Source organism: Polyodon spathula, chromosome 29 (genome assembly GCF_017654505.1).
Source record: "Polyodon spathula isolate WHYD16114869_AA chromosome 29, ASM1765450v1, whole genome shotgun sequence".
NCBI lineage: Eukaryota > Metazoa > Chordata > Actinopteri > Acipenseriformes > Polyodontidae > Polyodon > Polyodon spathula.
Window position 1 is genome coordinate 1,220,713 of NC_054562.1, and position 24,452 is coordinate 1,245,164.

Below are 24,452 nucleotides of genomic sequence, written 5' to 3' on the forward strand. Positions count from 1 at the left end.
TTAGTTTTTCTAAGTGTACAAAGCTGTCAGGATGTTGATGACAGATAAAGACAGCCGCATTATTGAAGCAGTTGGAAGACGCTGGATTTTTCCGGAGCCCTAATACTAAAATAAATAATTTATAAAAACTTCTCTTCAGCGTTAAGCCTAAAACAAAATTTTTAAAAAAGTTATCCTTTTTCTATTCCTTTGTCTTTGTAAAGCATAGGGAAGCATTGTAAAGCACAGAGAGGTCTGGTAAAGCATATGGAAGCATTGTAAAGCACAGAGAAGTCTGGTAAAGCATAGGGAAGCATTGTAAAGCACAGAGAGGTCTGGTAAAGCATAGGGAAGCATTGTAAACACAGAGAGGTCTGGTAAAGCACAGGGAAGCATTGTAAAGCACAGAGAGGTCTGGTAAAGCACAGGGAAGCATTGTAAAGCACAGAAAGGTCTGGTAAAGCATAGGGAAGCATTGTAAAGCACAGAGAGGTCTGGTAAAGCATAAAAGAGAAAACATACTCTCCAACTCATTTCGTTTTCTGTGTTTTAAAGCTGTTGCTCAAGACTGGGTTTAGGTCTCGGTTTTAACAGAAGTGCTCATGTCGTGACCGCAGCTTTCAAGGCTGCGATCTCCTCCGAAACCACAGAGACATTGCACGAGAGCCACGAGGACAGGCGTCCCAGCCACTGCCAGCCGCTCCACTTCCCAAAGATAGGATTTACTGAGCATAGCCGCTCTCTGCTGCCTGACAGAGATTCAAACAACAGCTGGTGGAACGAGGGCACTTTAAATGAAACAAATTGTTTCTCAAATCTCTCTCTAATAAAGATTTCAATAAGGCCAGTTATAGTTCTACTGTAGCGCCCCCTAGTGTTTCCATAAATATTTCAATAAGGTCAGTTATAGCTCTACTGTAGCACCCCCTAGTGTTTTTAATAAAGATTTCAATAAGGTCAGTTATATTTCTACTGTAGCGCCCCCTAGTGTTTCAATAAATATTTCAATAAGGTCAGTTATAGCTCTACTGTAGCGCCCCCTAGTGTTTTTAATAAAGATTTCAATAAGGTCAGTTATATTTCTACTGTAGCGCCCCCTAGTGTTTCAATAAAGATTTCAGTAAGGTCAGTTATATTTCTACTGTAGCGCCCCCTAGTGTTTCAATAAAGATTTCAGTAAGGTCAGTTATATTTCTACTGTAGCGCCCCCTAGTGTTTTTAATAAAGATTTCAATAAGGTCAGTTATATTTCTACTGTAGCGCCCCCTAGTGTTTCAATAAAGATTTCAATAAGGTCAGTTATATTTCTACTGTAGCGCCCCCTAGTGTTTCAATAAAGATTTCAATAAGGTCAGTTATATTTCTACTGTAGCGCCCCCTAGTGTTTCAATAAAGATTTCAATAAGGTCAGTTATATTTCTACTGTAGCGCCCCCTAGTGTTTCAATAAAGATTTCAATAAGGTCAGTTATATTTCTACTGTAGCGCCCCCTAGTGTTTCAATAAAGATTTCAATAAGGTCAGTTATATTTCTACTGTAGCGCCCCCTAGTGTTTCAATAAAGATTTCAATAAGGTCAGTTATATTTCTACTGCAGCGCCCCCTAGTGTTTCAATAAAGATTTCAATATGCCAGTTATATTTCTACTGTAGCGCCCCCTAGTGTTTCAATAAAGATTTCAATAAGGTCAGTTATATTTCTACTGCAGCGCCCCCTAGTGTTTCAATAAAGATTTCAATAAGGTCAGTTATATTTCTACTGTAGCGCCCCCTAGTGTTTTTAATAAAGATTTCAATAAGGTCAGTTATATTTCTACTGTAGCGCCCCCTAGTGTTTCAATAAAGATTTCAATATGCCAGTTATATTTCTACTGTAGCGCCCCCTAGTGTTTCAATAAAGATTTCAATAAGGGCAGTTATATTTCTACTGTAGCGCCCCCTAGTGTTTCAATAAATATTTCAATAAGGTCAGTTATATTTCTACTGTAGCGCCCCCTAGTGTTTCAATAAATATTTCAATAAGGTCAGTTATAGCTCTACTGTAGCTCCCCCTAGTGTTTCAATAAAGATTTCAATAAGGTCAGTTATATTTCTACTGTAGCGCCCCCTAGTGTTTCAATAAATATTTCAATAAGGTCAGTTATAGCTCTACTGTAGCGCCCCCTAGTGTTTCAATAAATATTTCAATAAGGTCAGTTATATTTCTACTGTAGCGCCCCCTAGTGTTTCAATAAAGATTTCAATATGCCAGTTATATTTCTACTGTAGCGCCCCCTAGTGTTTCAATAAAGATTTCAATATGCCAGTTATATTTCTACTGTAGCGCCCCCTAGTGTTTTTAATAAAGATTTCAGTAAGGTCAGTTATAGTTCTACTGTAGCGCCCCCTAGTGTTTTTAATAAAGATTTCAATAAGGTCAGTTATATTTCTACTGTAGCGCCCCCTAGTGTTTCAATAAAGATTTCAATAAGGTCAGTTATAGTTCTACTGTAGCGCCCCCTAGTGTTTCAATAAAGATTTCAATAAGGTCAGTTATAGTTCCGCTGTGTCTGGCCCACTCTTTCTCAGTCAGCTCTTGCAACACACTGCTGATAACATGGAAAAAAAAAACCCATGAACTTCCCTTTTTTTCATAAAAGAGGAAGGAACGTTACTTCCTGTTATCTCTATCTCTCTCGGTGCGTTTTTTAAAGCGCTGACACACCCCTTCATCCTGCCTGAGCCCCTCACTGCCTGCGGGTCGGTTGCCAGTCTATCTCTCTCTGTGTGTGGAAGCGGCGGTCAGGGAGTCAGACAGCATGAAGAGTCCGGTCCTCGCTCTGCTCTTTACACTTGTACAGATGTCTCGACCGGGTGAGTTTTGGTTATTAATTATTATTAATAATTATTGTTAGTTATATTAATTAGTCATTCAGCAGTTGCTTTTATCCAAAGAGACTTGCAGAGACCAGGGGGGTTAACTCTGCATCATCAACAACCGCTGCTGCAGAGTCTCTTCCAATAGGACCTCGTTTGCTTGGCGTCTCATCCGAAGGACGGAGCACAAGGAGGGTCAGTGACTTGCTCAGGGTCTCTCACACACACACAGTGAGTCAGGGGCTGCTGCAGAGTCTCTTCCAATAGGACCTCGTTTATTTGGCGTCTCATGCGAAGGACGGAGCACAAGGAGGTTCAGTGACTTGCTCAGGGTCTCTCACACACACACAGTGATGTGGGTCAGTCCCTGCAGAGTCTCTTCCAATAGGACCTCGTCTCAGAGAAGCTTGACGTCTCATTCCGAGGAACGAGCACAAGGAGGTCAGTGACTTGCTCTCGGGTCTCCTCACCACACACACGAACGGAGTCCCAGGAGTCGGGCTCAGCCGACTCGACTTCAAACCTCCTGGTTCAGACCAAGTTTCGGATATCAAAGTTTTGGGTTAAGTCTCATTTCGCTGTTAGACAATGTGTCACATCGCCTAAGAATACTGATATATATATATATATATATATATATATATATATATATATATATATATATATATATATATATATATCTTTGATGATATATATATATATATATAATATATATATATATATATATATATATATATATATATATATATATTTTGTATTACTTTAATATAAATACATGTTAATTTGGATTCATATGTTGTTTTTTTCTGACTTTATGTGAACGAAAAGACACACATTCGCCCGTTCTCCCATTGGAAATAGTGATATTTTGAAATATCACTGTCCTGGTCACAAAAGCAAAGTTTGTGGGGAATAATAGCCATTTTCTATACTTTTGAGGCATAAGCAATTAGGAAATGACACTTACTACCCAGGAACAAAAAATGTGTTACACAGTGTCATCGGTGACCTAGAAATCCAGCTGGACTGTGGCTCTCCAGAGACCACCCCTGCCCGAGTCTCTGCAAGCCGCTTTGGATCAAAGCGTCCGCTCAATAACTCATTAATAGTGCAGTTCAACAAATAATTAACAGTTCTAGAAACGAAGCCCTGTGACATTATAGCATTCTACATTAAAAAAAAAAAAACTGATTTTGAAATGCTTTCATTCCTAAAGTTTGACCGCTTAGGAAACGAAACTTCCAGTTCTACTTTCTAAAGGTTATTTTGACAGGGTGGTGTTGTCTGTCTTTTTAAAGCCGAGTTGAACACAAAGCCGCGTTTCAACCCGCCGCTGTTCCTAGAAACGCGGCTTTGTGTTCAACTGCAGAGACTCGGGCAGGGGTGGTCTCTGGAGAGCCACAGTCCAGCTGGATTTCTAGGTCACCGATGACACTGTGTAACACAATTTTTGTTCCTGGGTAGTAAGTGTCATTTCCTAATTGCTTATGCCTCAAAAGTATAGAAAATGGCTATTATTCCCCACAAACTTTGCTTTTGTGACCAGGACAGTGATATTTCAAAATATCACTATTTCCAATGGGAGAACGGGCGAATGTGTGTCTTTTCGTTCACATAAAGTCAGAAAAAAACAACATATGAATCCAAATTAACATGTATTTATATTAAAGTAATACAAAGATGACTACAAAAGATTTAGAAGTGAGTAGTTTTTCGAGATATTGTAAATACAGTATAATCGTAAATCTGGAAAAACTACTCACTTCTAAATCTTTTGTAGTCATTTTTGTATTACTTTAGTATAAATACATGTTAATTTGGCTTCATATGCTGTTTTTTCTTGACTTTATGTGAACGAAAAGACACACATTTTCCCATTTTCCCAATGAAAATAGTGATATTTTGAAATATCACTGTCCTGGTCACAAAAGCAAAGTTTGTGGGGAATTTTCTATAATTTTGAGGCATAAGCAATTAGGAAAAAACACTTACTACCCAGGAACACAAAAACAATAATTTTTTTTGTTACAGTGTAATCATCGATTTCTAAAGACTTGGGACAGTTTCATTTTGACGAGTTACGCGGGTGATTTGTTCTAGTCAGTAGTTTAGAGATCACGACGAAACACAACCATGAACAGCCTGCCTCTCTCCTGGACCGGACCCGACCGCATCGGATTGAACTCAACACATAAACTTGCAAAACTGATCAACGCTCCCCCCCCCTCTCTCTCTCTCTCTCTCTCTCTCTCTCTCTCTCTCTCTCCAGGGCTGTCTGGACCCATTATAACTCAGGACCCGGGCTCTGTGACTGGCACAGAGGATGGAGAGGTCACTATACCCTGCACTGTGATAGAGGGTCCTCCAGGACTAGTGAGATGGTACAGGGACACTGGCAGCGACAGACAGTATCTCTACTCTACAGGAACCCCTCCGCCCAATGAGAGAAACGACCCCCGCGTGTCTCAAGTACATCAAAACCACCCCACAGATCTCTCCATTCGAATTGTGAACCTGACCCTGCGTGACTCAGGAATGTATTACTGTGAGAAATACACAGTGTTTGATGGGACCCTCATTGCTAGCGGCGCAGGGAGCAGGCTGAGTGTGCAAGGTGAGTGTGTCTCTCTGATCACTTCTAGTATCTTTGCTGTGGTTCCTGTAGTGCAGACATGTCAGGTGATTCTGATCCAGCTGAATGTACAGCAGGCATTGTGAGCACAGCTCCTAGTGTCTGTACAGTGCTGTTAATCATTTACATCTACAGCAGGCATTGTGAGCACAGCTCCTAGTGTCTCTACAGTGCTGTTAATCATTTACATCTACAGCAGGCATTGTGAGCACAGCTCCTAGTGTCTCTACAGTGCTGTTAATCATTTACATCTACAGCAGGCATTGTGAGCACAGCTCCTAGTGTCTCTACAGTGCTGTTAATCATTTACATCTACAGCAGGCATTGTGAGCACAGCTCCTAGTGTCTCTACAGTGCTGTTAATCATTTACATCTACAGCAGGCATTGTGAGCACAGCTCCTAGTGTCTCTACAGTGCTGTTAATCATTTACATCTACAGCAGGCATTGTGAGCACAGCTCCTAGTGTCTCTACAGTGCTGTTAATCATTTACATCTACAGCAGGCATTGTGAGCACAGCTCCTAGTGTCTCTACAGTGCTGTTAATCATTTACATCTACAGCAGGCATTGTGAGCACAGCTCCTAGTGTCTCTACAGTGCTGTTAATCATTTACATCTACAGCAGGCATTGTGAGCACAGCTCCTAGTGTCTCTACAGTGCTGTTAATCATTTACATCTACAGCAGGCATTGTGAGCACAGCTCCTAGTGTCTCTACAGTGCTGTTAATCATTTACATCTACAGCAGGCATTGTGAGCACAGCTCCTAGTGTCTCTACAGTGCTGTTAATCATTTACATCTACAGCAGGCATTGTGAGCACAGCTCCTAGTGTCTCTACAGTGCTGTTAATCATTTACATCTACAGCAGGCATTGTGAGCACAGCTCCTAGTGTCTCTACAGTGCTGTTAATCATTTACATCTACAGCAGGCATTGTGAGCACAGCTCCTAGTGTCTCTACAGTGCTGTTAATCATTTACATCTACAGCAGGCATTGTGAGCACAGCTCCTAGTGTCTCTACAGTGCTGTTAATCATTTACATCTACAGCAGGCATTGTGAGCACAGCTCCTAGTGTCTCTACAGTGCTGTTAATCATTTACTGAGGAGATTAGAGGCTCAGATCTCCACTATAGACTGTATTAAACAGAAGGGCTGTTCTCAATACGACCCCTAACACTAACCCTAACTCTCCTCTCGACTCTCTTCTACACTGTCTTCTCTCCTTTTCCCTATCCTCTCCTCTCCATCTCTTCTCCTCTCCACCCTGTCTTCTCTCCTCTCCCTCCCACTCTCTCCTATCCTCTCCATCTCTTCTCTCATCTCTCTGTTCTCCCCCTCTATCCTCCACTCTCCTCTCCATTGTTACTGTCCTCTCCTCTCTTCTCCAGCACTGCCTCCACCCATTATAACTCAGGACTCGGACCCTGTGACTGGCACAGAAGAGGGTGAGGTCACTTTACTCTGCACCCTGTCCAGAGAGGGTCCTGCAGGACTAATGAGATGGTACAAGGGCACTGGCAGCAGCAGACAGCATCTCTACTCTACAGCAGCCCCTCTGCCCAATGAGAGAAACGACCCCCGCGTGTCCAGAGTATCTCCAAACCAACCCACAGATCTCTCCATTCAGATTGTGAACCTGACCCGAGATGACTCAGGAATGTATTACTGTGAGAAATACAAAGGCGGTGATGGGACCCTCATTGCTAGCGGCGCAGGGAGCAGGCTGAGTGTGCAAGGTGAGTGTCTCTCTGATCACTTCTAGTATCCTTCACTCCTAACCCTGCAGAATTACTGATGCGTTACGGACCGTGCTGCCCCAGAATAACATTGAGGCGTCGCTGCTTTGCAATTCTGAATGTACTTGATCTTCAGATCTGGACAGTTTGCAGTGAGGCTGCAGTGAGTTTGCAGGGAGTTTGCAGGGAGTTTGCTGTGAGTTTGCAGTGAGGCTGCAGTGAGTTTGGAGGGAGGTTGCAGTGAGGTTGCAGTGAGCTTGCAGGGAGTTTGCTGTGAGTTTGCAGGGAGGTTGCAGTGAGGTTGCAGTGAGCTTGCAGGGAGTTTGCTGTGAGTTTGCAGTGAGGTTGCAGTGAGTTTGCAGGGAGGTTGCAGTGAGTTTGCAGGGAGTTTGCAGGGAGTTTGCAGTGAGTTTGCAGGGAGTTTGCTGTGAGGTTGCAGTGAGGTTGCAGTGAGTTTGCAGGGAGTTTGCTGTGAGGTTGCAGTGAGTTTGCAGGGAGTTTGCAGTAAAGGTACTTTGTTAACATCTGGGAGCAAACTTTGTATTTGCTCAACATCCTGAAGCAGAGAAACAAAATGCTGTGAGCTTGAGAAAGCCGGACGCAAATAATCTGCCTGCGTGCTGAGTTACAGTGCGGTGCTTAATACACACTCACAAAACACAGGCTCCACACACACTGAGTCATATACACACAGCTCTAACCACTCCACCACACAGCCTCCCTCCCTCCCAGTCCCTTCTCAGCCCCACCTAGAGCCACACTGCCTCCTTCCCTCCCAGTCCCTCCTCAGCTCTAACCACTAGAGCCAGCCTCCCTCCTTCTCTCCCAGTCCCTCCTCAGCTCTAACTACTAGAGCCAGCCACCCTCCCTCCTTCCCAGTCCCTCCTCAGCTCTAACCACTACAGTCAGCCTCCCTCCCTCCTACTTCCCCCTCAGCTCTAACCACTAGAGCCAGCCTCCCTCCCTCCCTCCCTCCCAGTCCCTCCTCAGCTCTAACCACTAGAGCCCACTCCCTCCCTCCCTCCCAGTCCCTCCTCAGCTCTAACTACTGGAGCCAGCCTCCCTCCCTCCCTCTCAGTCCCTCCTCAGCTCTAACCACTAGGTTTCCCAGTGTTCATAGTAAGTTTGAGGTTATAGCTCTGTCCCATTTCCAGAGAAATTTCGTCCCCCTGTCATTGAGGGTCCACAGGGGAGAGTTTTAGCCGGGAATGCCGTGCTGTTAACCTGCCGGTCGAACGGACCCCTGGGAACGAAATTCACCTGGAAGAAAAACAATGGATCCGTCCCTGGAGAACAGAAAACTGTCCAGCTGCAGACTGCTAAAGAAGACATCAGATCCACTGTTACCTGCGAGACTACACACCCCACAACACAGCAAACACTGTCGTCTGAACCCTACAGCCTGGGAGCAAGCATCACTGGTGAGTCTGTGCATTGAACTGTCTGGATCTCAGATCCCAGTACAGCACAGTGCTGTTAGACTAGACTAGACTGTATTGAATTAGCTGGCTCTCAGATCCCCAGTACAGCACAGTGCTGTTGCACTAGATTAGACTGTATTGAATTAGCTGGCTCTCAGATCCCCAGTACAGCACACTGAGTTCTCTAGACTAGACTGTATTGAATTAGCTGGCTCTCAGATCCCCAGTACAGCACAGTGCTGTTACACTAGACTAGACTGTATTGAATTAGCTGGCTCTCAGATCCCCAGTACAGCACAGTGCTGTTACACTAGACTAGACTGTATTGAATTAGCTGGCTCTCAGATCCCCAGTACAGCAGTGCTGTTACACTAGACTAGACTGTATTGAATTAGCTGCTCTCAGATCCCCAGTACAGCACAGTGCTGTTAGACTAGACTAGACTGTATTGAATTAGCTAGCTCTCAGATCCCCAGTACAGCACAGTGCTGTTACACTAGACTAGACTGTATTGAATTAGCTGCTCTCAGATCCCCAGTACAGCACAGTGCTGTTAGACTAGACTAGACTGTATTGAATTAGCTGCTCTCAGATCCCCAGTACAGCACAGTGAGTTCTCTATACTAGACTGTATTGAATTAGCTGGCTCTCAGATCCCCAGTACAGCACAGTGCTGTTCTCTATACTAGACTGTATTGAATTAGCTGGCTCTCAGATCCCCAGTACAGCACAGTGCTGTTACACTAGACTAGACTGTATTGAATTAGCTGGCTCTCAGATCCCCAGTACAGCACAGTGCTGTTAGACTAGACTAGACTGTATTGAATTAGCTGCTCTCAGATCCCCAGTACAGCACAGTGCTGTTAGACTAGACTAGACTGTATTGAATTAGCTGGCTCTCAGATCCCCAGTACAGCACAGTGCTGTTACACTAGACTAGACTGTATTGAATTAGCTGGCTCTCAGATCCCCAGTACAGCACAGTGCTGTTAGACTAGACTAGACTGTATTGAATTAGCTGGCTCTCAGATCCCCAGTACAGCACAGTGCTGTTACACTAGACTAGACTGTATTGAATTAGCTGGCTCTCAGATCCCCAGTACAGCACAGTGCTGTTACACTAGACTAGACTGTATTGAATTAGCTGGCTCTCAGATCCCCAGTACAGCACAGTGCTGTTCTCTAGACTAGACTGTATTGAATTAGCTAGCTCTCAGATCCCCAGTACAGCACAGTGCTGTTACACTAGACTAGACTGTATTGAATTAGCTGGCTCTCAGGTCCCCAGGGCTGTTAGTTGATGATGCTCTCTACACAGATGCAGATGTGGTCAGCGGTTCGTCTTCTCTTGTAGTTCCCAGTTTGTGCAGTTTATTGGTAGCACTGTGTACACTGGGGAGATAAAAAGCAGAACATGAAGTAAAGAAGGCAGGTTGAAAAGAGTCAGGCCCTGTCTGCATGGTTGTGTGTGTGTGTGTGTGTGTGTGTGTATATATATATATATACATATCACTAAACTAGACTGGACTGGAATTACATTGTAACTGTAGTTTAATATCACTGGACTGGACTGGAATTACATTGTAACTGCAGTTTAATATCACTAGACTGGGCTGGAATTACATTGTAACTGCAGTTTAATATCACTAGACTGGACTGGAATTACATTGTAACTTCAGTTTAATATCACTAGACTGGACTGGAGTTACATTGTAACTGCAGTTTAATATCACTAGACTGGACTGGAATTACACTGCAGAGCTGGAAATCAGACTCCTATTGCACAGCAGTGTGATCCAGTCCAGGTTTTACTACCAGCTTGATCAGCCCCCAGTGTGTCTAGGTAACAAGCTCAGGTGTGTCTTATTATTAAACTCCTAGTGAAAGCAGGACTGGATCACACTGCTGTGAAGCGGGAGTCTGATTCCCAGCCCTGCACACTCTTAATGCAATTGATTTGTATTGAGGATTGAGTTGTGATCTTCGGGTATATGAAGCTAACATTAAGATATTTCTGCCAGAATAACACAACTATTGTGTAACTCTGAGAAGTCAAAATCCCAGCAATGAGTGCATTTTCATTCATAACCTGTTTTGAAACCGTGTGACCTGCTCGCAGTTGATTTAGAAAGCCCCTTTTCTCTCAGTTCAAGATTCATTTGTGGGATTTATCTGGGTTCCTCTCACCAAAAAACTAAAACTAATTCAAGCACTGTAAAACATCCCACATCTAATCTTTCTGCATTGTGTGCGTCTCTAACAATTGTACAGCCCAAAGTTTAGCATCATCACCCTATAGAATGAACTCCCTCAGCTTCATAGAGTCCAGTGAAAGCTGCTGAATAATGTTCCCTTGTTAACATATTGAATTGCACCCCCTCTATATAGAATGAACTCCCTCAGCTTCATAGAGTCCAGTGAAAGCTGCTGAATAATGTTCCCTTGTTAACATATTGAATTGCACCCCCTCTATATAGAATGAACTCCCTCAGCTTCATAGAGTCCAGTGAAAGCTGCTGAATAATGTTCCCTTGTTAACATATTGAATTGCACCCCCTCTATATAGAATGAACTCCCTCAGCTTCATAGAGTCCAGTGAAAGCTGCTGAATAATGTTCCCTTGTTAACATATTGAATTGCACCCCCTCTATATAGAATGAACTCCCTCAGCTTCATAGAGTCCAGTGAACGCTGCTGAATAATGTTCCCTTGTTAACATATTGAATTGCACCCCCTCTATATAGAATGAACTCCCTCAGCTTCATAGAGTCCAATGAAAGCTGCTGAATAATGTTCCTTTGTTAACATATTGAATTCCATACCCTCTATAGCTAAATCCCAGCCCTGTTTCACAATGCAATCCCAGCCCTGATTCTCAATGCAAACCCAGCCCTGACTGACACTGCAATCCCAGCCCTGATTCTCAGTGCAATCCCAGCCCTGATTCTCAATGCAATCCCAGCCGTTTCACAATGCAATCCCAGCCCTGCTCCTTTAGAAACACGCAGCACACTCACCACAGCCTCCTGCTCTGTGTTTGTCTCGTTGCTCCAGTTAAACCCAACGTCTCCATCGAAGCGAATCCAGAGAGAGTGAAAGTGAACGAGTCCATCTCCCTCACCTGCCGTGCGCGTGGCTTCTACCCGGGGAGGGTCAATGTGTCCTGGGTCCAGCAGGGCGGCGCTGAGGAGCTTGCTGCAGAGAGGGGAGAGAATGTGGAGAATGAGGACGGGACCTTCAGTAGGGACAGTGTGCTGAATGTCACTGTCACTCAGGAGCTCAGTGCAGCCACAGTGAGCTGCAGGGTTCAGATAGAAGGACTGCTAGAGACCGTTCAGAGAGAACACACACTGGTAATGACTGATCCCATACCCGATCCAGGTGAGAAGAGAGAGGCAGGGAGATCTGGAGGAGAAGCAGTGTAACCCCTCTGAACACAGCGACGCACACACACTGACACATGCACACTGACACACACACTGGTAATGACTGATCCCATACCCGATCCAGGTGAGAAGAGAGAGGCAGGGAGATCTGGAGGAGAACCAGTGTAACCCCTCTGAACACACCGACACACACACACTGACACACACACTGGAACACAAACACCGCACTGTATTCTGGTACTTCAAGTCCTGCATCTTTTTAAAGAAAACAAGGCTTTTTTTGGTGTTTTTGTTTCAAAGCTCGCACTGCATTCTGGCACTTGTAGGCACTTGCATCTCAGCAAGCCAGGCTTCGGGCCTATCGTATTTATTGTTTGGTTCCATTAAAAGCAAAACAAAACATATATATATATATATATATATATATATATATACAAGAATTCTAACTCACTTGAAAACCGCTAAACCTGTTACCAGTGTGTGTGTGCGTGCGTGCGCGTGTTCGGGTCCACTATGTGTCTCTAATATTGCCTGTGAAGTTTAGGTTACCCTATGGCTCTGTGTTCAGTGGGACAGTCCAGCCTTTTCAGCCCAGTGCATCGTGGGAAGCGTAGTCCTGCTTCTCCTAAAGGAAAGAGGCAGGTAAAACGGACCAGAATGCATTGGGGTTGCAAGTTGAAAAGCCGAAACTGGAGCTGAAGACGGAGCTATATGGTCACCAACACGTTTTTAGAAGTGAATTAAATGGGGCTAACGACTTGCTTACTAATTAAATATGCGAGTCCTTCATATTGCCACCATTCACTATCACAGTGCTTTGCATTACAAACTACAGCAGCTAGACTAGCACAGGGCTGGGAATACGATTTGCACAGCAGTGTCACCCAGTCCAGGTTTCACTACCAGCCTGATCAGCCCCCAGTGTGTCTAGGTAACAAACTCAGGTGTGTCTTATTATTAAACTCCTAGTGAAACCAGGAACGGATCACGCTGCTGTGGGAATGTGAGTCTGATTCCCAGCCCTGTGTCAGTCTAGCTGCTGCAGTTTGTAATACACTGTGATATACTGTGATTGTACTGGTAGTATGTGGCCTGATTCGCTCCACTGTGATGTTCATGATGATATACAGCACTGGGAAAGCACTGGGAGGTCTGCCACTAGATATTTCAAGATGTTTTTGACAGTCTGTCGCTGTGTCTGATTATTAAACTCCTAGCGAAACCAGGACTGGATCACACTGCTGTGGAACGGGAGTCTTAGTCCCAGCCCTGAGACGCAGTATTTGGTCCATTTCAGTGTGGGTGATGCTCACTGGTAAAGCACTGGGAGGTCTGCCTCTAGATATCTGAGTTGTTTTTCAGAACCTGTCCCTGTCCTTGGCTCTGAGATTGCAATTCCCGTAGCCGTCACTCTTGTCGTTCTCATCGCGCTTCTGCTTGCTGTTGGACTCTACTGTCGATTCCGGGCAGGTAAGAGTTTTAGAGTTGATTTTAAAATACTCTCCAGGAGCTAAATAACTTGGCACCAGCCTATTTTGGAAGAACTGCTTGCCCCCTGTGTCCCGGATCGTAACCATAGACCACTGAATATGGGGCTGCTGTTATAATCCCTGAAATGGCGAGGAAGGGAAGCTGAGACTTTATAAAACCAGACTAATATTTGTTTGAGCTGGCGTTTTTACAACATGTATATGCAGGTATAGATCTGTTCTACTTTTTCTTGTTCTAGCTGTTTGTATTTTATCTGCACTATATATATAATTTAGTTACTGGGGTTTACAATATAATTTTTTTATTTTTCATCTTTGCTTGTTTTTATAAATGCAGCTATTTTTTGTCCTGCGAAGCACTTTTGAGATGTATGAAGGATGCTGACACTGTATCAATAAAACTTTGACTTGAAGAGGAAAGCGAGTCTGTCTGCGATTTCCAATCAAGACTCGCTGGAGCAGGGCTGGTGTGGTTTCCGGGAGGCAAGGGGGGGCAGGGTGATTGCAGTGTGATTATTCATTTCTACAAGGCTCTGCATTCGCTGTCTGCCTGCCTCAGGCTGTGTTTGCACCTGGGCTGAGAGGTCTGACCAGCAGTACCTTTTCTCCTTCAGTTATTTTTGCTTTGGCAGGGGCTTGGGGTTTGAAATGCCCTCCCAGATTCCCTTATTATTGCCTTCCTGCGTTTAAAACCGCCTTTTGAGGTTAACCTGTTACAGCTGCAATGTAATTTAAATACAAGCAGCTGTGCCAGTTTGATAGATCTGCGTTTATATTTCTTTGTATTAGTCTCCCTGTGGGCACAGAGTGACATAGATAAATACACACAGATAAATACAATAAAATGAAGTGCGTGTCTCAAGAGCGAGTCTAACGTTGTGCTTCGTTTCCTTCTGTTTAGGGAAGAAAAAGGCTGAGATCGTGAGGTGTGTGTAAATTTAAAACAGTTTCTGTTGTGAACTGGGCTTTATAAAGTACTTTGTTTTAGAGAAAAGCTGTGTGTGTGTGTGTGTGTGTGTGTGTGTGTGTGCATGTGTCAGAGTGTGTGTGTGTGTGTGTCACTGTGTGTGTGTGTGTCACTGTGTGTGTGTGTGTGTGTGTCAGAGTGTGTGTTTGTGTTATGTGGAAGGAAGGAAATACTATGTTATTAAATGTTAAACATTAAACTATGTAACACTCTCTCTCTCTCTCTCCTTCTCTCCCCTCTCCTCTCTCTCTCTCTTTCCTCTCTTCCCCCCCCCCCCCCCCCCCCTCTCCACTCCCCCCCCCCCCCCCTCTCTCTCTCTCTCTCTCTCTCTCTCTCTCTCTCTCTCTCTCTCTCTCTCTCTCTCTCTCTCCAGGGCTACAGTGTTGAGCAATGAAACACATGAAAAGGTAAGTGCAGCTCAGCCAAACAATAAGATTAATAATAACAATATTCAGCGTAACAGGAAGCCTGACACCACTAAAAAATGCAGATATGCCACAAACAGCCGTGCAAATTCATCAGAACAGACCTCACTGCTTCAGCAGTCTGGATTTGCAACGTGTGCGAAATCCAGACCTGCCTGAACTGGAAACTGGCAAACAAGTGAAGGTCTATAATTGAACTGACGAGCCACGCAGTTCACTTCAAACAGCGAGGGAAAAGCAAAACAGAGCCACACACGCTCAAACTGATTAAAGCGCAAAGCGGTCGTACATTTTCACACACGGTCAGTAGGATCGCCTACTGATTACTGAGCAGGGAATGAAATTCTCACAGCAGTTCAAGGATATCGGCGCTCTGATACAGATGCACGCCGCTGTATGTCAAGAATACAAATGAGAAATCTTGTGATAAATATACACGCTGCTGCATTAGGGACACTGGCGTGTAAGAGGAAGCTTCTAAAATGTCAGTTTTAAAAAAAGCTTTTTTGTTACGGTAAATTCTGCCTGTGGTTAGTTGCGTAACGCACACTTGCATGGTCAGTCAAACTCTTAGCATCTTCCTCCTTCCCTCCCTCCCTCCCTCACATCCTCCCTTGTGCAATCACTGTTACTATTATTATTAATTAGTCAATCAGCAGATGCTTTTATTCAAATGGACTTCCAGAGACTGGGGGGGGGGGGTGAACTCTGCATCATCAACAACCGCTGCTGCTGCTGCAGAGTCTCTTCCAATAGGACCTCGTTTGTTTGGTGTCTCATCCGAAGGACGGAGCACAAGGAGGTTCAGTGACTCGCTCAGGGACATAAAGCGTCTTTGTTTAATCACTGTGTGCATCACTGGTCCAGTTTATAGCTCTGGACAAAACTTTAGCATCGCCTAGAACGTTAGGATTGAGACATAATTTAAAATATGTCCAGTAACATTTCATGTTAGATTTCAAAATGTCACATTTTTCAATGTCACTACAGTGCGCTGGATGTAAAATTCAGTATATTAACAAGAGAACATTATTCAGCAGCTTTCATTGGACTCTATGAAGCTGAGTGAGTTCATTCTCTATAGAGGGGGTGGAATTCAATATGTTAACAAGGGAACATTATTCAGCAGCTTTCACTGGACTCTATGAAGCTGAGGGGGTTCATTCTATATAGAGGGCGTGGAATTCAATCTGTTAACAAGGGAACATTATTCAGCAGCTTTCACTGGACTCTATGAAGCTGAGGGAGTTCATTCTATATAAAGGGGGTGGAATTCAATCTGTTAACAAGGGAACATTATTCAGCAGCTTTCACTGGACTCTATGAAGCTGAATGAGTTCATGCTAAATGTTTTTAAAATGAAGGCAGCGCTCTGTCGAACCCTGTTCGTCGGCTGACTTGCATAGCGAACGAGGAGATCACGACAGAGAAGAATTACACGACAGGCTTTGCCTCAAGCCCTTGAATTGCAATGCACATAACTGAGCTCCCCTGAGGGTCCGAGAAACCTTCCTATCAACCCAAAAACCATGGAAATAAAAGGCCTTTTGTTCCACACATCAACTGCTATTGCGAAAGAAAAAAATACCTGAGAAGTTCCCAGACCGCAAAAGGAACAGAAAGCAGCGATTAGAGATAAATATATTCGAGGGGTGTTTAGAGTTAAAGATATTTCTGGCCAGCAATGCCACAGCTTTGACAGAACAGGGTGAGGGAGATCGAGAGAGATTTAGCACTCGCAGGCTTTAAAATCTACTGCAGTGACATTTGGCATCATCATCGCCCTGTAGAGTGAACTTAACATGCTTCATAGAGTCCAGTGAAAGCTGCTGAATAATGTTCCCTTGTTAACATATTGAATTGCACCCCCTCTATATAGAATGAACTCCCTCAGCTTCATAGAGTCCAGTGAAAGCTGCTGAATAATGTTCCCTTGTTAACATATTGAATTGCACCCCCTCTATATAGAATGAACTCCCTCAGCTTCATAGAGTCCAGTGAAAGCTGCTGAATAATGTTCCCTTGTTAACATATTGAATTGCACCCCCTCTATATAGAATGAACTCCCTCAGCTTCATAGAGTCCAGTGAAAGCTGCTGAATAATGTTCCCTTGTTAACATATTGAATTGCACCCCCTCTATATAGAATGAACTCCCTCAGCTTCATAGAGTCCAGTGAAAGCTGCTGAATAATGTTCCCTTGTTAACATATTGAATTGCACCCCCTCTATATAGAATGAACTCCCTCAGCTTCATAGAGTCCAGTGAAAGCTGCTGAATAATGTTCCCTTGTTAACATATTGAATTGCACCCCCTCTATATAGAATGAACTCCCTCAGCTTCATAGAGTCCAGTGAAAGCTGCTGAATAATGTTCCCTTGTTAACATATTGAATTGCACCCCCTCTATATAGAATGAACTCCCTCAGCTTCATAGAGTCCAGTGAAAGCTGCTGAATAATGTTCCCTTGTTAACAAATTGAATTGCACCCCCTCTATATATAATGAACTCCCTCAGCTTCATAGAGTCCAGTGAAAGCTGCTGAATAATGTTCCCTTGTTAACATATTGAATCAAACCCCCTCTATATAGAATGAACTCCCTCAGCTTCATAGAGGCCAGTGAAAGCTGCTGAATAATGTTCCCTTGTTAACATATTGAATTGCACACCCAGCGCTTTGTACTGAGCAGGGATCACACTGAACAGGAATCACACTGGGCAGGAATCACACTGAGCCGTGTTTCTCTCCCTGTCACTGCAGGAGCTGACTTATGCCAGCCTGGATTTGAAGAAGTCCAGTCGGCGGTCGATGAAGATCGCGGAGTCGGAGATCTGCGCGTACGCTGAGATCAAGGGGGCGAAGGCCAGGGGGGTGAAGGCCAGCGCTGACATCACATACGCCAGCCTGGACGAGGTAAACCTGAAGAAGAAGGAGCCCGGAGGAGGAAGAGGAGGGGAGCCCCCAGGGGGAGAGACGGAGTACGCCTCTGTGAACTTCAGGAAAAACTGAAGAGAAACCTTTCCAGGAGATTTCAAATCTGCTGCCAGCCTCACCTGGACACACACACACACACACTGTGACACACCACTGAGACACCCGCACACACACTGTGACACACACACACACTGTGACACACACACATCCAAATACACACTGTGACACACACACACACACTGTGACACAGCACTGAGACACACACACACACACTGTGACACACCACTGAGACACACACACACCCAAACACACACTGTGACGCACACACATACACAGTGACACCCACACACACACTGTGACACACACACACACACACTGTGACACAGCACTGAGACACACACACACACACACACACACACACTGTGACACACCACTGAGACACACACACACCCAAACACACACTGTGACACCCACACACACACTGTGACACAGCACTGAGACACACACACACACACTGTGACACACACACATGCACAGTGACACACACACACACACACTGTGACACAGCACTGAGACACACACACACTGGACAACACACTGTGTACCACAATGTGTGACACACACCTGTGACACAGACACACTGGTGTGTGACACACACACACCACAAACACACACCACACACACTGTGACACACACACACACACACAGCACTGAGAACACACACACACACACACTGTGACACACACACATACACACTGTGACACACACACACACACACACACACACTGTGACACACACACACACACACACACATCGGTGTGGTGGCCACTGTACACACACACCTGTGTGTGTGTGTGTGTGACACTGTGTGTGAACACTGTGTGTTGGTGTGTGTGACCACACTGTGACACACACTGTGACACCCACACTGTGTGACACCACCCACACACTGTGACACAGCACTGAGACACACACACACACACACTGTGACACAGCACACATACACAGTGACACACACACACTGTGACACACACTGAGACACACACACACACACTGTGACACACCACTGAGACACACACACACACACACTGTGACACACAGACACACACACACACACACTGTGACACACAGTGACACACACACACACACACACACACACACACACACACACACACACACGCTCGACTCATCACACGCTTTGTCCTGCGCCTGTGTGCACTGGAGTCTCATAAGCCGCACACACTGTGGGTGGCGTTACAGTAACCGACAGATGGGAAGGGAGAGAGGGAAGGGAGAGGAGGAGGGAGGGAAGGAGGGTCCCTCCCCCTGAGGGGACGGGGAGGAGAGAGGGAGGGACGGAGGGGGTTTACAAGCTGAAACTCTCTTTAAATCTATGAAAGGTTCCCAGCCTCCATGCAGAGCAACACAAAAATAATTACAAAACCATCTCATAACGACAGCGTCAAAACATCATGGTCATTATGAGATTGTAACTGGAATATTTACCTGGTGAAAAAAGGAAATCATGATATATATATATAACCCCTACACAGCAGTATTGACAGCAAACTCACAGGCTATTTACTGCAGTAAATTTTATATCAGGGTTTAATTTCAGTTCATGGTCGCTGGCATTTGAGTGTCCTGGGAAACAAAGTCGGGACGGCTCTGGAGTGTTGTTTTACTGTTTATATCCCAAATAAATGAATAAATAAATAGAAATTAACTTCTGGGTTTTTCTTCAGATATTAAAAAAAAAATAATAATCATATTTTCTTACTGTGGTTTTGCGTTCGTTTGATGTATTTATAAAAAATGTATTATTATTATTATTATTATTTTATTTTTTTTGTATTACCTGCTTTTACCGTTGGTCTTAAACGAAGCCTCCGCTGTCGCTTTTTCTTTGATATTTAAAATGTGTTTTTTGTCCGAAATAAATAAATAAAAATAAAGATTTTTTTTTTTTTTTTTTTAAATCTCTTTTCACTGTTTTTTCTTAATTTTTTACAAAAAGTGACAAAAAAAAAAAAAAAGTAAATTTTGTAAGAATGTAAAACAATCACAACATAAATAAATTTATATTATTTTTTATATATTTAAATAAAAAAAAAAAAAAAAAAAAAAAAAAAAACACGACAGTCTGTCAGCGCTCGCGACACTAAATTTATAAAGCGCGCCTCCTGGTCCTCGTTCTAATCCGCAAGGGTTTGCAGGTGGTCTCCCAAACGTCCCCCGTCAGTTCGGCAGTCCGTCCGAACGCAGTTTTATTCTAAAAAAAGCATTACAATTGATTATTATAGTATTAGATTATTTTTTGTTATTAAAAATTAATATATTATATGCACTGAGACACACCAACTGATGCACAGACGCACACACAACATAACCCACAGTGAGAGACTGTGCTCTGTGACTGACACACATGAAACAATGTCTCAGATATGTGCAGATCAAGCTCTGATCACGGGTCACTGTTGTACTTTGTTAGAGTCTAGTTCGTCTAGTTCGTCTAGTTAGTGTAGAGTCCCCCGGCCCGTCGCGTAGTTTTAGTTATGGGTCAAAAGTCAATACACCCTGACTCCCCCATGTTGGGACGTCAATACCCTGCAGTGGAGACTGTGAGGGACACACCACACCCACAGCAACCCTGCAGTGGAGACTGAGGGGACACACACACACACCAAAGCAGTGGAGACTGAGGTTGGGACGTCACACACATACACACAACCCTGCGTGTGGAGACTGAGTGTGTGGTGGACACCACCTCACACTCACCCACGCCTGCAGTACCCTGGACGAACGAACACTCAGTACACACACACACAGCACACGTCACCTCAACCCCTGTGTGGTGTGTGTGGTGTGTGTTGGACGGTCACACACTGACTTTGTACACACACACACAACCCTGCAGTGGAGACTGAGGACAAACACACACACCCACACACACACACAACCCTGCAGTGGAGACTGAGGACACACACACACACAACCCTGCAGTGGAGACTGAGGACACACACACACACAGCCCTGCAGTGGAGACTGAGGACACACACACACAACCCACACAGTGGAGACTGAGGACACACACACAGAGAGAGAGAGAGAGAGTGAGCTGAGGACACACACACACACACACACACACACACAACCTTGACACAACAAAACCCTGCAGTGGGGACTGAGACACACACACACACAACCCTGCAGTGGAGACTGAGAGACACACCCAGAGAGATCAGTCCGGTCAATCAGAGCTCTCGCTCAGCACTGTGTTTATAGTGCAGCTGCACAGCTTTATTATCGCTACAGAATCTTTGTACACGTGCACTGCTTGAGAAGAGACAGAGAGAAAGTCAGAGACAGAGAGACACACAGATAAAGAGACAGAGAGACAGACACATTTAAAGCAATTTTGTTGACCAGATTTTTTTTCTCCAAGTTCGTCTGTGTTAAAGGGAAGGCTGGTTTTGCCGCGGTGTTGCTGTGGAAGCGCTGTGTTAAAGGGAAGGCTGGTTTTGCCACGGTGTTGCTGTGGAAGCGCTGTGTTAAAGGGAAGGAGCAGTGCAGCGCAGCGCGGTGCAGAGCCAGTGCCAGTCTAGCGCAGTGCAGTGCGGCGCAGGGTCAGTGCCAGCGCCAGCGTACTGCAGCGCAGGGCCAGTGCCAGTGCCAGTGCAGTGCAGCGCGGTGCAGGGTCAGTGCAGGGTGTCTGCGCAGTGCAGTGGAAGGGTCAGTGCCAGCGTAGTGCGGCGCAGGGTCAGTGCCAGCGTATCGCAGTGCAGAGTCAGTGCCAGCGTAGTGCAGCGCAGTGCAGCGCAGGGCCAGTGCCAGCGCAGCGCAGCGCGGTGCAGGGTCAGTGCCAGTGCAGTGCAGCGCGGTGCAAGGTCAGTGTCAGTGCAGTGCAACGCAGTGCGTTGCACGGTCAGTGCCAGCACAGTGCAGCACAGTGTGGTGCAGGGTCAGTGCCAGCGCAGTGGAAGGGTCAGTGCCAGCGCAGTGCGGTGTAGGGTCAGTGCCAGCGCAGTGCAGCCCAGTGCGGTGCAGGGTCAGCGCAGTGGAAGGGTCAGTGCAAGCGCAGTGCGGTGTAGGGTCAGTGCCAGCGCAGTGCAGCACAGTGTGGTGCAGGGCCAGCGCAGTGGAAGGGTCAGTGCCAGTGCAGTGCGGTGCAGGGTCAGTGCCAGCGCAGTGCAGTGCGGTGCAGGGTCAGCGCAGTGGAAGGGTCAGTGCCAGCGCAGTGCGGTGCAGGGTCAGTGCCAGTGCAGCGCAGTGCGGTGGCAGAGTCAGTGCCAGTGTAGTGCAGCGCAGTGCGGTGCAGGGTCAGTGCAGTGCAGCGCAGTGCGGTGCAGGGTCAGTGCAGTGCAGGCTCGGCTCTCTCAACACAGTGTTTTGCGCAGCATGTCCTCGTTGGTGATCCCGTAGTAGGTCAGGGTCTCGCTCCACACGGGGTTCAGCGTGTTGTGCAGGGTCTTCGTGCGCAGCTTGTACGCCTGACGAGAGCAACCAAGAAACTCGTTCAAATAAAAACGTCACACCTCTCTGTGCTTTACAATGCTTCCCTGTGCTTTACCAGACCTCTTTGTGCTTTACAATGCTTTCCTATGGTTTACCTGACCTCTCTGTGCTTTACAATGCTTCCCTATGCTTTACCAGACCTCTCTGTGCTTTACAATGCTTCCCTGTGCTATACCAGACCTCGCTGTGCTTTACAATGCTTCCCTGTGCTTTACCAGACCTATTTGTGCTTTACAATGCTTCCCTATGCTTTACCAGACCTCTCTGTGCTTTACAATGCTTCCCTATGCTTTACCAGACCTCTCTGTGCTTTACAATGCTTCCCTATGCTTTACCAGACCTCTCTGTGCTTTACAATGCTTCCCTGTGCTTTACCAGACCTATTTGTGCTTTACAATGCTTCCCTATGCTTTACCAGACCTCTCTGTGCTTTACAATGCTTCCCTATGCTTTACCAGACCTCTCTGTGCTTTACAATGCTTTACAATGTCTGTTTGTCTCTCTGCTGTATTAATGACAGTGTAGGCTCTGTGTTTGTCTCTCTGCTGTATTAATGACAGTGTAGGCTCTGTGTTTGTCTCTCTGGTATATTAATGACAGTGTAGGCTCTGTGTTTGTCTCTCTGCTATATTAATGACAGTGTAGGCTCTGTGTTTGTCTCTCTGCTGTATTAATGACAGTGTAGGCTCTGTGTTTGTCTCTCTGGTATATTAATGACAGTGTAGGCTCTGTGTTTGTCTCTCTGGTATATTAATGACAGTGTAGGCTCTGTGTTTGTCTCTCTGCTATATTAATGACAGTGTAGGCTCTGTGTTTGTCTCTCTGGTATATTAATGACAGTGTAGGCGCTGTGTTTGTAGGTTGAACCTCTAGCAGGACTTCAGCAGCTCAGAGAAACGCATCTGTCCAATCTGAGCACCAGAGAAAAATGACAAATCCATAAAGTATCTGTCAGATACATCCCTGACTATACTCTATCCTTTCTCTCATCCCTCTCTGTCTCACCCCTCTGAGATATATGAATTTACTGTCAGTGTGTGTGTCTGTGTGTCTCATTGTCTGTCTCAGAGTGTCTCTCTCTCTCTCTCTCTCAGCACCAGTGTACAGTGAGAGGCTCCCAGCTGCAATACAGTCTCCTGTGTCATGTTTCTGAGCGACAGGCAGTTTGCTCTTCTGTAGTTTTTTTAAATTTTTTGTTGCTCTCAGAATACAAAGCAGGCAAATTCATTTTTTTTAAAGCAAACCTTTGTCATCAGATTCCTTCAAAATGGATCGCTTTTTTTTTAATTAAAAATGCTGTTTTTCTAAAAGCACAGCAAATGCTGAAATATTTATTACGAAGGTCGTGTCACACTTAGATTTCTACAAAAACTCAAGATTCAATAACGCTGATGAAGGCACTAGAGCCCCAAACTAGAGCTGGGCTGCTGGACTGAGTTTTGATTGAATATTATAGACATTTCAGAGGGCTGGATCTCATCAATATCAGGGTCTAGTGCTGTATATTATAAAGACATTTCAGAGGGCTGGATCTCATCAATATCAGGGTCTAGTGCTGTATATTATAAAGACATTTCAGAGGGCTGGATCTCATCAATATCAGGGTCTAGTGCTGTATATTATAAAGACATTTCAGAGGGCTGGATCTCATCAATATCAGGGTCTAGTGCTGTATATTATAAAGACATTTCAGAGGGCTGGATCTCATCAATATCAGGGTCTAGTGCTGTATATTATAAAGACATTTCAGAGGGCTGGATCTCATCAATATCAGGGTCTAGTGCTGTATATTATAAAGACATTTCAGAGGGCTGTATCTCATCAATATCAGGGTCTTGTGCTGTATATTATAAAGACATTTCAGAATCATCAGGGTCTAGTGCTGTATATTATAAAGACATTTCAGAGGGCTGGATCTCATCAATATCAGGGTCTAGTGCTGTATATTATAAAGACATTTCAGAGGGCTGGATCTCATCAATATCAGGGTCTAGTGCTGTATATTATAAAGACATTTCAGAGGGCTGGATCTCATCAATATCAGGGTCTAGTGCTGTATATTATAAAGACATTTCAGAGGGCTGGATCACATCAATATCAGGGTCTAGT

At 44.9% G+C, this 24,452-nt stretch overlaps 1 protein-coding gene across 3 annotated transcripts in view; it reads left to right on the forward strand.

The window, feature by feature from the left end:
• Positions 1 to 18,024, forward strand: part of LOC121302453 (tyrosine-protein phosphatase non-receptor type substrate 1-like) — a 47,906-nt gene extending 29,882 nt beyond the window's left edge. Inside the window, exons 1-9 of one of the 3 annotated variants that reach the window (XM_041232437.1) lie at positions 2,716 to 2,830; positions 5,103 to 5,447; positions 6,857 to 7,204; positions 8,359 to 8,625; positions 11,680 to 12,006; positions 13,374 to 13,481; positions 14,403 to 14,427; positions 14,842 to 14,875; positions 17,655 to 18,024. In XM_041232437.1, coding sequence (XP_041088371.1) covers positions 2,776 to 2,830; positions 5,103 to 5,447; positions 6,857 to 7,204; positions 8,359 to 8,625; positions 11,680 to 12,006; positions 13,374 to 13,481; positions 14,403 to 14,427; positions 14,842 to 14,875; positions 17,655 to 17,903 — 1,758 coding nt within the window. In that variant the 5' untranslated portion in view covers positions 2,716 to 2,775 and the 3' untranslated portion in view covers positions 17,904 to 18,024. Of the gene's footprint in view, positions 1 to 2,715; positions 2,831 to 5,102; positions 5,448 to 6,856; positions 7,205 to 8,358; positions 8,626 to 11,679; positions 12,007 to 13,373; positions 13,482 to 14,402; positions 14,428 to 14,841; positions 14,876 to 17,654 lie in introns of those variants that run through there. The other 2 variants (XM_041232436.1, XM_041232439.1) reach the window with 2 other exon arrangements.
• Positions 18,025 to 24,452: the final 6,428 nt, after the last annotated feature.